Source organism: Halichoerus grypus, chromosome 5 (genome assembly GCF_964656455.1).
Source record: "Halichoerus grypus chromosome 5, mHalGry1.hap1.1, whole genome shotgun sequence".
Lineage (NCBI taxonomy): Eukaryota > Metazoa > Chordata > Mammalia > Carnivora > Phocidae > Halichoerus > Halichoerus grypus.
Genome location: NC_135716.1, coordinates 152,701,907 through 152,716,605, shown reverse-complemented (window position 1 = coordinate 152,716,605; position 14,699 = coordinate 152,701,907). Strand labels below are relative to the sequence as shown.

The window sequence follows — 14,699 nt, the reverse complement described above, 5'->3', positions numbered from 1 at the left end:
AGGATAATGCTCGCAATTCATTTCCACAAAGACCTCTTAAAAGGTCATTTATGAAACCTACTAGGTATGGTGCTAGATGCTGAATATATTGCAGGATACAGTCCTTGCCCTGGAAGAAGGGAAGATAATACCTGTAACAATTAAAACACAAACTGAAAATGGAAAGTGTTGTCTGTCCCTTCACTAACATGTATGCTCCATGAAAGCAGGAACTTTGTTTTATTCACTGCCATGTCTCCAAAGGCTAGACCAGAGCCTAGAACATAACAGGTACTCAAGCAATTGCTGATCAATGCATAGGACTAAAGTGGAAGGAAAGTTTAATTTCAACTAAGTAGATAAGGAAATGGCACTTTTTAGAATAGAGGTACAGAGTCTGCTTCTCCCTCTCCCTCTGTCCCTCACCCCCGCTCATGCTCTCTTTCTCTGCTCTCTCTCAAATAAATACATAAAATCTTTAAAAAAAAAAAAAAGAAGAAGAAGAAGAAGGAGAAGAGAGGTATAGACTATTAAGAGGCAGGGAAGGAGAAAAGAAAGAGAACTAAGATTCACAATACCCCTAAAATGTGTAAGAAATTCCAAGCTGACTTTGAATACATTAACACATTTAACTCTGATATAAATTTTCTGAGATAGTATTGTGTCTCCATTTTATGGATAAAGAAATTGAAGCACAAAGAGGTTAAGTAACTTGTCATCCAAGGTTATACATCTGAAAAGCAGCAGAATGTCTTCAAGGTTCATCCATGTTGTTCTTCCTTTTTTAAGGCTAAATAATATTCCATCCTATGTCTATACCACATTTTGTTTATCCATTAATCTGTCGATGGACACTTGGGTTACTTCCACCTTTGGCTATTGAGACTAATGCTGCTGTTAAACATGAGCGTACAAATATCTATTCAAGTTCCTGCATTTGATTCTTTTGATATATACCCAGAAGTGGAATTGCTGGATCATATGGTAATTTTATGTTTAATTTTTTAAGAAACAGTCATATGACTTTCTACAGCATCTGCACTACTTTATACTGCTACTAGTGATGCACAAGGGTTCAATTTCTCCATATTCTCACTAACCCTTGTTATTTTCTGTGTATTGTTTTTTTTTTTAATATGTGCCATCCTAATTGGTATGAAGGGATGTCCCTTGTGGCTCTCATTTGCATTTCCCTAATGATTAGTGATGTTAAGCATCTCCTCATGTGCTTATGGGCCATTTGCTTACCTTCTTTGGAGGAGTATTTTTTTTTTAAAGATTTTATTTACTTATTTGACAGAGAGAGACACAGCAAGAGAGGGAACACAAGCAGGGGGAGTGGGAGAGGGAGAAGCAGGCTTCCCACCAAGCAGGGAGCCCGATGTGGGACTCGATCCCAGGACCATGGGACCATGACCTGAGCCAAAGGCAGTTGCTTAACACTGAGCCACCCAGGCGCCCTGGAGAAGTATTTATTCAACTCCTTTGCCCATTTTTTAATCAGGTTGTTTGTTTTCGTTGTTGAGTTGTAGGAGTTCTTAATAAATTCTGGACACTAATCCTTTACCAGACATGTTGATTTTCAGTGGCTAGTACAGTAACCATTTAGAAATGTCTAACAGGCAAATATACATGCTGATCTTGAATTCCAGATGGGAATTCACTAGGGAGGGAGAAACAACATAGATTTAAAAGTTATATTATTTGCACAATGACATTTATAAAGTGCTTCCACAAATATTAGTTTATTTAAAATCTCACAAAAATCCTGACACTTTTACAGATGAGAAAACTAAGGCAGATCTCCTGACTTCAAATCCCAACACTATTATTTGGAAGTGCTTCACAGAGGCAAAAAGAAGCTGGCCAAGCATATTGAGTTGTGGGCCCCTCCCCAATCCTCCAAACAGCTCAAATTTTCTGCTGCAAAAACTGGAATACCATCTAAGATTTAATTTGAAAATGAGTAGAGCTGCTTTAAACAAAATTTAAGCCACTACATTATATGATGCTATCTTGTGTTCATAAAATAGTAATTAAAGCTATAGAAATAATTAAGATTGCTAAATTAGAAAGCTTGGGGCAGGGCGCCTGGGTGGTTCAGTCAGCTACGCATCTGCTTTCAGCTCAGGTCATGATCCCAGGGTCCTGGATTTGAGTCCCACATGGGGCTCCCTGCTGAGCAGGGAGCCTGCTTCCCCCAGCCCCCCACTTGTACTCTCTCTCTCTAATAAATAAATAAAATCTTAAAAAAAAAAGAAAAGCAAGCTTGGGGCAAAAAGGTACAAGAGGTACAAGTGGTATAAGAGAAAAAAGCAGTATAAGAGTGGTATAAGAGAGGGGTGCCTGGGTGGCTCAGTCATTAGGCGTCCGCCTTCGGCTCGGGTCGTGGTCCCAGGGTCCTGGGATCGAGCCCCGCATCGAGCCCCGCATCGGGCTCCCTGCTCGGCGGGAGGCCTGCTTCTCCCTCTCCCACTCCCCCTGCTTGCCTGCTTGTGTTCCCTCTCTCGCTGGGTCTCTCTGTCACATAAATAAATATAATCTTTAAAAAAAAAAAAAAAAAGAGTGGTATAAGAGAAAAAAGGCAGGCAGAAAGAAAGCCAGAATGGTGAAGTAAAACTAAAATCTAAGAAGTATTTCAAGAGGAAGATGCAGTAGACTACAGAAAATTCTATACAGAGATCGTGAAGGATGAAGACTGGAAAAAGGATACTGTGTGTGGCAATCATGAAATCACTGGTGACCTTTTGGAGATCAATTTTAATATAGTGAATGAAAGCACAAGTCAAAATAAAAAGACTTCAGAGGTAGAGAGAATGTTGAAGAAGGAAAGGTAAATACAGAATGCTTTCAGTAATGCAGTATATTAATAATAGCAAATATTTACATAGCATCTAATAAGTGCTAGGCCCTATTCTAAATTAATTAATTAATTTATTAATTAATTTATCCTGAGGGACACCTGGGTAGCTCAGTCGGTTAAGTGTCTGTCGGACTCTTGATTTCAGCTCAGGTCAGGATCTCAGGGTTGTGAGATTGAGCCCCACCTCAGGCTGAGCCCTGGGCATGGAACCTACTTAAGATCCTCTCTCTCCCTCTGCCCCTGCCCCCTCCCCTCACCCTCTCCCTTGCTCCCACCCTACACGCTCTCTCGCTCTCTCTCTTTAAAAAAAAAAAAAGATAATTTATCCTCAAAACAATGGTTGGTATCATCATTCTGTCCATCTACAGGTGATGAAACAGACATAGCTAGGAGCCAGAATTCTGAGGCTACCTGCTACACAGTCCCTGCATATATATGATAATATATAATATTGTTATATTATATAATATATATCCTATATATTAGGTAATATACATAATAATATATATGGTAGATATATGCAAATATATATGGTAGCAAAAAATATAATAACATAATATTGACTGAGAAAAAAAATTAGCAAGATTATTTTTTTGCAATAGGGAACCATAACATGAGAAAGAATTCTATATTGCTAACATCAACATGTATACATGATGCTTGCCAGTCATGTCAGTTTATCAGGTGTTGACAGGCTGGCTTTTCCTGAATGTATTAATGCTGCAGGCTTCCATTCAATAAAACCATGAATGAATAGGGAAAAAAACATAATTATCTCCAAGGCTTTCAAAGACATAATACACATTTCCCTGTTGCTTACAGACCACTGATAATGAATGGATAGACCAAAATCCATTTTGCTGATTGGCTCTATCATATATCTAAACCTAAAGGAAGCAATATTAAAAAAAAAAAAAAAAAACAAAGGAAAAAAGGAGATTATATGAAGATAACAAAGCTATTCTAAAGGCAGAAATCTGTAAAATTTACTTTGAGAAAAAAGGATTAACAGCTGGTAATATTTCTGTCATCTTCCTGTCTGCCAGTGTTACTCCTCTGGCTCACTATGGACTAGAGTATTACAGGGCATAGAAATGTCAATACAGAAGAAATTTCGTGAAGGGTTAATTTAACTTATAAGCAATAAATGGTGCTTTCAAACTTTATTGTAATATTAGACATAATTTCAATGTTTCTTATAATTGGAATTATATCAAAATAGAGCAATACATCCAGCTGTCCCCATTTCTTCAGTTAATCACTTCCTACTCTTTGCCTCCATAGTTACTACCCCTATTATTATGAAACACTGTTAAATGCCATTTTACATGTGTATCCTACACTAAACTATGTACTCCTTAAATATAGAAATTATGTTCTATTCGGCACAGAACATTAAAAAATGTTAAATATAAGTTTCACAAATGAATAAGTGAACAAACATGAAGAAAATTATACATTGGCATTACATTTAGACAAGTGTCTTTTGATGGTGATAATGACAAAGACTTTATATACTTTTGCATAAGACCTTTCCAAAACACAGGCACACATTCTTTAAGTGGTAAGAGAATAATTTTCCTTGAAATCCATTAATAAACCTAAAGATTGGTAAAACAGAATAGATTGAAGTAGAAAATAAAGATGACATGGTCCATAGCATTTGTGTAATAAGTATGACATAATGCTTTGATTGCCTACAATAAGTTTAAAAACACTGATAACACTAATAATCATTTTTCTATAGCAGTGTTTTTCAACCTTGACTGTACATAAAACTATCTAGGAACTTTTTTAAAATTCTGAAGTTCAGTCCTCATTCTCAATTAATTTGGGGTGAGTCCTGGATGGACACTGCCTTTAAAAAATCTCCCCAGGTCATTTTTTTTTTTTAAGATTTTATTTATTTATTTGACAGAGAGAGACACAGCGAGAGAGGGAACACAAGCAGGGGGAGTGGGAGAGGGAGAAGCAGGCCTCCCGCGGAGCAGGGAGCCCGATGCAGGGCTTGATCCCAGGACCCTGGGATCGTGACCTGAGCCGAAGCAGACGCTTAACAACTGAGCCACCCAGGCACCCCTGATTTTTTCTTAAAGATTTTTTTTATTTATTCATTTGAGAGAGAGACAGAGAGCACAAGCAGAGGGAGAGGCAGAGGGGGAGGGAGAAGCAGACTCCCTGCTGAGCTGGGAGCCTGACATGGGGCTCGATCCCAGGACCTGGAGATCATGACCTGAGCCGAAGGCAGATGCATAGCCATCCAGGCGCCCCTCCCCAGGTGATTTTAATGTGAAACCGAGGTTGAAACCCACTATTCTTTCCTTTAAAATCAAATTTTTGAAGTATAATTTATATTCAATAAAATTTACCAATTTTAAGTGTATGAAATTAGTAAGTTTTGACAAGTAAGTACAGTCATGTAACTGCTACCACGATGGTGATATAGAACATTTCCATCACCCAAAAAGCTTTCCTCATACCCCACTACCCTGTGCCCTAGCAACTACTGACTTACTTTCTGTCACTATAGCCTTGGGCCTTCTAAAATTTCATATACATGAAACTGTGTTGTATGTACTCTTTTTGGTCTAGCTTCTTTTATTTAGCATAATGTTTTTTTTAATTTTTTTTATTTTTTAAAGATTTTATTTATTTATTTGAGAGAGAGAGAGAGCACTGAACTGGAAGGAGAGGGAGAAGCAGGCTCCCCGTAAGCAGGGAGCCCAATATGGGGCTAAATCCCAGGACCCTGGGATCATGACCTGAGCCAAATGCAGACGCTTAACTGACTGAGCCACCCAGGTGCCCCTAGCATAATGCTTTTTAGATTCATCCATGCTTCTAGGCTATCAATAGTCTGTTCTTTTTTATTGCTGAATAGCATTCCATTGTTTGGGTATACAATTTATCTATTTACTCAGCCCCTGGGATGTTTCCAGTTTAGGGCTACTCTGAATAAAGCTGCCCTGAATATTCAAGTACAAGTCTTTTTATGAACAGATGTTTTCATGTTTTCATTTCTCTAAGTAAATACCCAGGAATCGGGCTGCTGAATCTTACAATTAAGTGTATGATTAACTTTATAAGAAATTGTTTTTCTTTTTTTTTTCTTTTTTTTTTTTTTCTTTTTTTATTTTTTATTTTTAAAGATTTTATTTATTTATTTGAGAGAGAGAGAATGAGAGACAGAGAGCACGAGAGGGAAGAGGGCAGAGGGAGAAGCAGACCCCCTGCTGAGCAGGGAGCCCGATGTGGGACTCGATCCCGGGACTCCAGGATCATGACCTGAGCCGAAGGCAGTCGCTTAACCAACTGAGCCACCCAGGCGCCCAGAAATTGTTTTTCAAAGTGACTATCATTTTGCATCCCTACGAACAAGGTAAGACAGTTCTTAGTTGCTCCACATCCTTGCCAGCACTGATACTGGCAGTCTTTTATTTTTAGCCATACTAGTGTGTGTGTGTGTGTGTGTGTACTAGTGTGTGTGTGTACTAGTGTGTGTGTGTGTAGTACTAGTAGTAGTAGTATCTCCTTAGGTTATACTTTGCACTTCCCTAAGGACTAAATGATAATAAGTATACAAACAACTGTTCTTTCTTAAAGCAAGAAAAGCAGGGGCGCCTGGGTGGCTCAGTCGTTAAGCGTCTGCCTTCCGCTCAGGTCATGATCTCCAGGTCCTGGGATGAAGCCCCATGTCAGGCTCCCAGCTCAGCAGGGAGTCTGCTTCTCCCTTCCCCTCTGCCTCTCCCTCTGCTTGTGCTCTCTGTCTCTCTCTCAAATGAATAAATAAATAAAATCTTAAAAAAAAAATCAGGGGTGCCTGGGTGGCTCAGTCGTTAAGCGTCTGCCTTTGGCTCAGGTCATGATCCCAGGGTCCTGGGATCGAGCCCCGCATCGGGCTCCCTGCTCAGCAGGAAGCCTGCTTCTCCCTCTCCCACTCCCCCTGCTTGTGTTCCCTCTCTCGCTGTCTCTCTCTGTCAAATAAATAAATAAAATCTTTTAATTAAAAAAAAAGGCAAGAAAAGCAGAGAGGTTAATGGTATTTCATCTTTTGATTTAATAGTCTATTTTTAAAGAAGGTAACAATGTTATACTGCCCTGCATACCACATTCATCACTCCATTATAATGGGAAACAAGCAAATGACCAAAAAACATATACACATAAAACTTTAAAAATAGGTTTCAGAGAATCTCTTAGAGTCAAGTACCCACTCAGTTTATAACCCCCCACCTACATAAAATGGCAACATAATGTAGTCCTTAGATGCTTAGGCTTTAGTGTCCAACTTGGGTTTATATTCTAAGGTAGGAAAATACAAAATATTTTGGAATGACGTCCACTAAAAACAGGTAAATGGTTATTTATTAAGCCTTACACAAAACAAGTGATATTCAATGAATGAGGGGCACCTGGGTGGCTCAGTCAGTTAAGTGTGGGACTCTGATGTGGCTCAGGTCGATCTTGGGGTCGTGGGATAGAGCCCCAAATCAGGATCCACCCAGCGCAGAGTCTGCTTGGGATTCTGTCTCTCCCTCTCCTTCTGTCCCTCCCTCCATTCTCGCACACACACTCTCTCTCTAAATTAATAAAATCTTTAAAAAATATATTCAATGAATGAATCAAGAACTAGTTAATAAGATTCAAGGGTGTTTTTTTTAATCTATGTAATGTTTTAAAAATCAGAAACATCCAGAAATTACAAATTGCCAGTGTATCTCCTAGGCTCCCATTACATATAAATCAATGAAGAGATACATCCATACTACATAAATACAAAAAAGTTATATAACAATTTATTCATTTATTCAATAAACATTTACTAAACACCAACTTATAGCATATCACATTATACATTCTAAGAGGGCAATTTTTTTTAATACTGAAAACCAAAAATTAATCAGTTGGCTACATATGATCATGAAAAGTATCAGAGTAATTTAGCATATGATAATATAATGCTAAAGCTAATATTAAAAGGAGTGTGATTTCCCCGGCACACTAGTTCAATGATAGGCTAAAAGTGGCCAAGAAGCATGCTGTCTGTATCAGGAAAGAACTAAGCCTATAAATAAACTACAAGGTAGAAAATTCATATAAAAGTGATCTGGTATGGAAAGGGACATGGGTGGCTCAGTCAGTTAAGTGTCTGCCTTCAGCTCAGGTCATGATCCCAGGGTTCTGGGATCAAGTCCCGCATCGGGCTCCTTGATCAGCGGGGAACCAGCTTCTCCCTCTGCCTGCCGCTACCCCTGCTTGTGCTCTCTCTCTCTCTAATGAAAATAAAATCTTAAAAAAAAAAGTTATCTGGAATGGATTGTAGTCTATTTCCAATATCAAACACTAATTCTAAACCATATTAACTTGGGGTCTGGAAACAGGTTAAGACAAGGTTCATATGCTTTCAGGTTTACCTATTTCCAAAGACAAGTTATAAAGGATATGCATAAAAAAAAATCCCACAGTAATCTGTTCATCCATGCATGTATACCCTGAGTGCACAATCATCATTTTTTATAAAAAATGACAGGTTTAACCTTTAAATAACCACCTACTTGACAAAAAAATTCCACATGTATTAAAAATATTAAATAATATCAATCATGCAAATTGATTCAATTAAATTGAAATAATGCTTACCTAATAAAATGAATGTGGTGATTTCTAATTTAAGCCATAGCCAATGGAGAAAAGTTTAAAATCCACATGAAACTCTGTTACGTAACAAGAAATAAGTATGAGAAGCTGTTATGAATTGAACTGTGTCCCTCTAAAAATGGTATGCTGAAGTTCCTAACCCCCAATACCTCAGAATGTGACCTTAGTTGGAAATAGGGTCATTGCACATGTAATTAGTTAAAATGAGGTCATACTGGAGTAGGGTGGGCCCCTAATCCAATATGACTGCTATCCTTATAAAATGGCCATGTGAAGACAGAGACACATAGGAAGAATGCCATGTGAAAACAAAGGCAGAAATTAGAGTTCTGTGCCAAGGAATGCCAGCAAACCCCTGGAAGCTAGAAAAAGCAAGGAAGGATTCCCCTATAGGTTTCAGAGGGAGCGTGGCCCTGCCATATCTTGATTTCAGACTTCCGGCCTCCAGAATTGTGAACCAATAAATCTGTGTTGTTTTAAGCCACCCAGTTTGTGGCACTTTGTTACAGCAGCCATAGGAAACTAATAAAGCATTTTCAGTATCTCTCTTGTACAGTCATTAATTTACAGGCATTATTAATGCCTTGATTTTTAAAAATTATTTTCTAAGGTATAATATAGTAAACTTGACTTTTTGGGTGTAGTTCTATATATTTTAACACATTTACATATGTTCATATAACCATCACCATAATAGAACACTGACAGTGAATATCTTAATTTTTAATAGCCACTGTTGAAACAAAAGAAATGAAATTGTTTCACATAGGCATAAATAAATTTCTAGCCCTTTCACTTCAAAATTTAGAGTTTGTACTAACACTTCAATAATATATTTTTTTAATTCCTAAAATAGAGATAACGTCTAAAATAAAATCCACTATCTTTAGTTTATTAATTATCTTTCCAATCTAAAGCTCTAATCACTGAATTCTACTCCTGAAATCAATATTGCACTGTATGTTAATTAACTAGAATTTAAAAAAATTTTTTTAAAAATCTAAAGCTCTATCTTTGAGAAAATCACTTTTAATAAGAATTCATCTAAAGCTTTCATTTGAAGAAAATGATTAAGTCACCATTCTTCACACAAAACAGTCAACATAGAAGATATACACATGTAACATTCATACTACTTAATGTTATCAGTTTATTAATATGCACAAGTATGAAGTTTCCCATATCTTCTAATACCACATGAATACTAAAAATTCAGGCTTCACTCTTTTTTTTTTTTAAGTTTTATAACACTGAGAAGTCTGTTCTTAATCTTCGCTATTCAACAAACATTAACTGTTAAGATGTTTGTGTGATGTGTTGAGGGAGAGGTAGAAGGACAGAACTCATTGCTTAAATAAAGGAATGTGATTTTAAAACTTGGTAAGTTTCTACTCTAAAAAATTTTACCACGTATCCCTTAAAGGGATGCAGCTACCTTTTGTGCTAGAACAGCTTAAATGTAAATTCATCTTTCCCCACATGAATTTTATTATGATTTTATAACTATTCTAACTTACACACAATGCTATAAAACTTTTTAGGTGAGGATATCTTTTGTTCCCCCCAAAAATACAGATCAAAACAAATTATATATAAAAATCAACAACCGTAATACTTGTCACAATGCACTTCACAAAAGTTGTACTATAGAAAAATTTCGTAGTTTATTGATAATGTACAAGTACTCATAATTATAAACTTATTACTTGATATCTAAGCTATGAATAACTTCCTGAAATGTATCTTTTAATTATTATTGTCTTTGTAATTATACTTCTTCCATGTAAAGTAGTACATAGCATTGTGGCTCTAGTCTTGAAGACTATCCAAGGACAAATTATACTTACTAGAAAATGTACAGACTAAAAATATGGGGTTATGTTGAAGTCAACTGTCATAATCTATGAAAATTTCTGGATACATATGTAAATTATAATATATGAATATATATAATATATAATATATATAACATAAGATATATATAATAATATATAGGAATTTACATAATTAAGATATACCAGCACAGAAGGACCCTGAATGCTCTTACCTAATTTTTTAAAATCTAAATATCCAAATAAATATTTCTGCATTTAAGAGAAAAAAACTGTTAATGTTTAAAAAAACACAATTGCATTTATTTTTAACAGCATTTGTGAGATTTAATAGACATAAGAAAATGTACTGAACAAAAGGAATTGAACAGCAAAAGGAATTAGTATAAGGTGAATATCTTACAACTACAACCTAGGTTCAGTGAGAGAGCATTATCAGACCATCCAAAGACCCCTGGGTACTTCCTCTTAGTCATGTTAATGCTTCTTTCCCCTGAATCAATCCACAGATAAATTAATTTAAAATATGATGAATTGCAAAAAAAGGTTCAACATCTTAAAACTATTAGTAAATTATAATCATCCCATTCTTATACCATCTGCAGACTCCTAAATAAGTATTTTTTTCCAAAGTTTATACTATTGCTAATTTCCATGGACTTCTTAAACAGGTTAAAAATGCAAATACCTAAAACATATGAACACTATTACCTTCATAATACTGAGAAATCAGACTGTAAGTCTTTCACACAGCTTTAAATTTACAGATGTCCATGAAAAGACTAATTTACAATTTTCCCTTTTTAAAAGGAACAATACTTCTGATTCAGTACTGTTTTGTAGAAGAAATGTATCCTTCAAGCATTTCAGCCTATAGCTCTCCATTTGTTTACATCAAGCTGGGAAAGTTTCAGTTCTGATTCAAAATCTGATGTTTTCTACAGAGTACTTGCTTTTCAACAAGTCCATGACTTCCCATTACTGGATTCCATGTGGAAAGTAATCAGAAGTTACTAAACGTAATATACCTAACTCTTTGTAGGAGTCTTTTTGTTATTATCTATTTTCTTTCAAAATTTTTGTTTTGTGTTACGCTGTTTTCTTCATTTTTAAAAATTTACTTATTTTTATTTTGAGGTCTTTTTGTTTTCTCCATTTAAATCTCCTTATGAATCCTTTCCTTAAAAGAATATTATTATAAAAATACCTTAACCTCCTTTCCTTTCTAAACCATCAGCCTTCAGTAACTTCCCAATTCTGAGGTTATAACTATGGCTTACCAACAGCAAGGAAATATGTAGCATTTTTAAATTAGCACCACTGAATAATTAAATTGAGTTTGAAGTTATAAACTGAAAAACATGATTACTATCTTCCTATATACAAATCATTTCCTCACTCATCTCTTGGCAATACTTTTATAAAACCTATCATCTAAATTAAGGCACATACTCACATTTTAAGTTTAAGAGATGAGAGATGAGTCTTAATTTCACATAATAAAAGGTGATTCATGCCAAGATACAGAACTCAAAATGCTACAGAATGGAATATCCTTCTCTTTCACACTCCTTAGCATAAATTAAGGTAAGAAAAATAAAGATTACACAGCTCTTGGTTCTCAAATAGCATTACCTAAAAATAAGCAATTCACTCTCCTACCTTCATCTATGAAATCCACAGTAAGAATCAGAAAATGTGCTTATGTGTCTTTTCTCCAGATCCCAAAACTATCATATAAGAGCTAATTACCCCAATAAGCATGACGACTATCATATCAAGAAAGAAAAATGTCTGATTTAAACATTACCTGCATCACCCATAAAATCTGATTTCATTTGGAATCTGACATTATAGTCACTCACAAAATATATATCTCTTTAAAACTCTTCGTGTCCCTCATTTGCTCCAAGTTTGAAAATTCTTTCAAATCCATCCCTTACTATAAAATGACCACTTAAATTGATGCTTTTCAATTTAAAATATTTTAAACAATAATCTTAAAAGTTAACTGATCTAAACTCATACAAATAAAGTTTACAGACTAATAGAGAAATGCCTACATTCACTTTCATGTTTTCAATATTTCAGTACTCAAGCTGTACACTTTAATTATCTGATTATTCAACTCATTCTTTCAAAAATACAAATGCACAAAGGACTAGCTAGACTTTTCCAAATGAAAGTTTCTCAATCCACTGTCACTGTATTCTGACACAGTATAAATTTAGATAAATTTACATTTCACATTTGCAAAAGAAATTGTGATACACTGTTGTTTTAAAAAGAAACAGAAGATTCAATGATCCTCAATAACCAGAAGTAGATTACTTTACATGAAACACCACAATACACCACTCTTCAAAAGAAAAAAAAATTCAAATATATTAGTTTTACCTGGGGAAAGAGAGCTAGATGTTTGGCATGCCTGTGTATGTGTTCAGGGCTTGTTTAATTCTAAAAACCACCCTTCTCCAACTCCTTTCAAAAATCAGTATTTTTTCAATAAATATGAGCATATACTGTACAATAAAATGCATAATGCTCACGTCCAGAATGCTACAATAAACCCGAATAGAAAAAAAAAAATCAGTGTTTAAATTTTCCACACAGCAATTCAATGTTAAACGATGTCATTTTTTTCCCCCCTTTCTCCCTAACCATTCCACATATCAGGTCTACTCCTGTATTTGTGTATTTAGTAAGATTAACAAATTGACTAGAAGATCCAGAGGAGTAAAAGAAAAAGAAATCATTTTTCACTTTCCCACCAACAAAAAGATAAAACAAAAGCAAATCCGAAGACTTGTTAAATGAGAAGCATTTGAAAAACCCAACGTGACCAGCTTTTGATTTACCCTAGTCTGACAAGGAAGACAGACCCCACCCCCACTCCAGATTGTGTGGCTTTTTTTTTCCTTGGGTGGGGGTGTGGAGAAGAGAGCTGTCACATTTCCATCTTCGGTTATTGTTAAGTCCACAGCCTAGATTCCCAAGTACCACTAGTCCAGGGGAAAAAAATATTAAAGCGGATAATTTTAATTGTTTGAAATGCACAGTATTTTGTTGATGTTTTTCCGATTTTAAAGTTAATTATACCCAGCTTCAATCTGCTAAGACTACAGATTGCCTTTGACAGTCTGTCCCTCAAACATTCCCTGTAAGACAGCTTGCTCCAGATTCACTAAGAATTCTCTTCTCTCTAAACTTAAATTAGAAAAACGCATTTCTGAAATTATTACATCCAAAAAGGCATTCCTCCCCATCCTTTTGCCTTTGGTGTGGGATGCAGAATTAAGAGTAAAAAAGAGATCTATTTGTTCTTCGAACAAAAAGAAATGGGGTAGAGGGCGAGTGGGGGAAAGAGCAGCAGTGGACCTGAATGAAATGTTGAGAAAAGTTTTTTATGTGACTGTGTCCTTCGGCAAGGGAACAAGAGTTGGGCAGAAAGCCGGAATCTCGGCCCCGGGCTCCTGCAGAGAGAAGGCACCTGCGGAAAAGAAGGCCAGGCACCAGAGAGGAGCCGGACGAGCACCTACCGACTTGCAGCACGTTCTCCACCGAGCCGCTGTCCAGCAGACGGATGCCCCGGCGGAACGGCAGCCCCTCGCCGCCGCCGCCCGCCGCTCCGGCCGCTGTGCCCAGCCCGGGGGATGCCCCCGCCGCGGCCGCCCCGGGGGCGGAGCCGGTCGGAGCTGCGGACCCGGGGGGCGGCGGCGGCCCCTCCTCGGCCGGAGAAGCCCCCGCGGCGCCGCCAGCCGCTCCGGCGCCGGGGCCGCCACGGTACTGGAAACTGGAGTACATGCAGATCTCCCGCTCATTCCGCGGGAAAGACCAGTAGACGATGCGGCGCTGCACGGGCTCCGGGATCCGCTCGAAGCGCTCCTCCACCCTCTCGTACGCCCACTTTTCCGCCACCGTCTTGGCGGCGCAGTCCAGCAAGGACTCGGGCTGCAGGTGGGGGCGGGCCCCGGGGGCCAGGCAGCTGCCGCCGACGCCCCCCACCCCGCCGCTGGCCGTCCCGGGCGAACCGCGAGGGTGGTGAGCCTGCGGGCTGGGCCACGAGCACAGGCGCTTAGCCGGAGAGACCGGCGACGGCGAGAGCAGCTCCTCTCGCTCACCTCCTTCCGCCATTGCTGGGAACTGACTGACTGAGGCGGCGGCGGCGGCGGCAGCGGCGGAGGCACCGACTGCGGCTGAGACCCCGGCCACGGCCACGCGCCCCGCGCAAGCGCCCAACTGCGGCGCCGGGGGGGCGGGGCGAGCAAACCCGCGAGCCGGCCGGCCCGAGTGGAGAGCCTGGGGCCGGTCCGGTGCGCGCGCCGCAAGGGCCGGCGAGGGCGTCCTGCGAACGAGCGTAAGGCGGC

General features: G+C 38.2%; 1 protein-coding gene and 1 long non-coding RNA gene across 4 annotated transcripts in view; one reads left to right on the top strand and one right to left on the bottom strand.

Annotated features, from left to right (window-relative positions):
• The window catches only part of ZSWIM5 (zinc finger SWIM-type containing 5), a 204,962-nt gene extending 190,303 nt beyond the window's left edge, over positions 1-14,659 (bottom strand). For both annotated transcript variants that reach the window (XM_078073214.1, XM_078073215.1), the window contains exon 1: positions 13,872-14,659. In XM_078073214.1, the coding sequence (XP_077929340.1) occupies positions 13,872-14,466 (595 nt within the window). In that variant the 5' untranslated portion in view covers positions 14,467-14,659. The remainder of the gene's footprint in view (positions 1-13,871) is intronic.
• The window catches only part of LOC144381934 (uncharacterized), a 648,393-nt gene that overhangs the window by 366,742 nt on the left and 266,952 nt on the right, over positions 1-14,699 (top strand). The window lies entirely within an intron of this gene.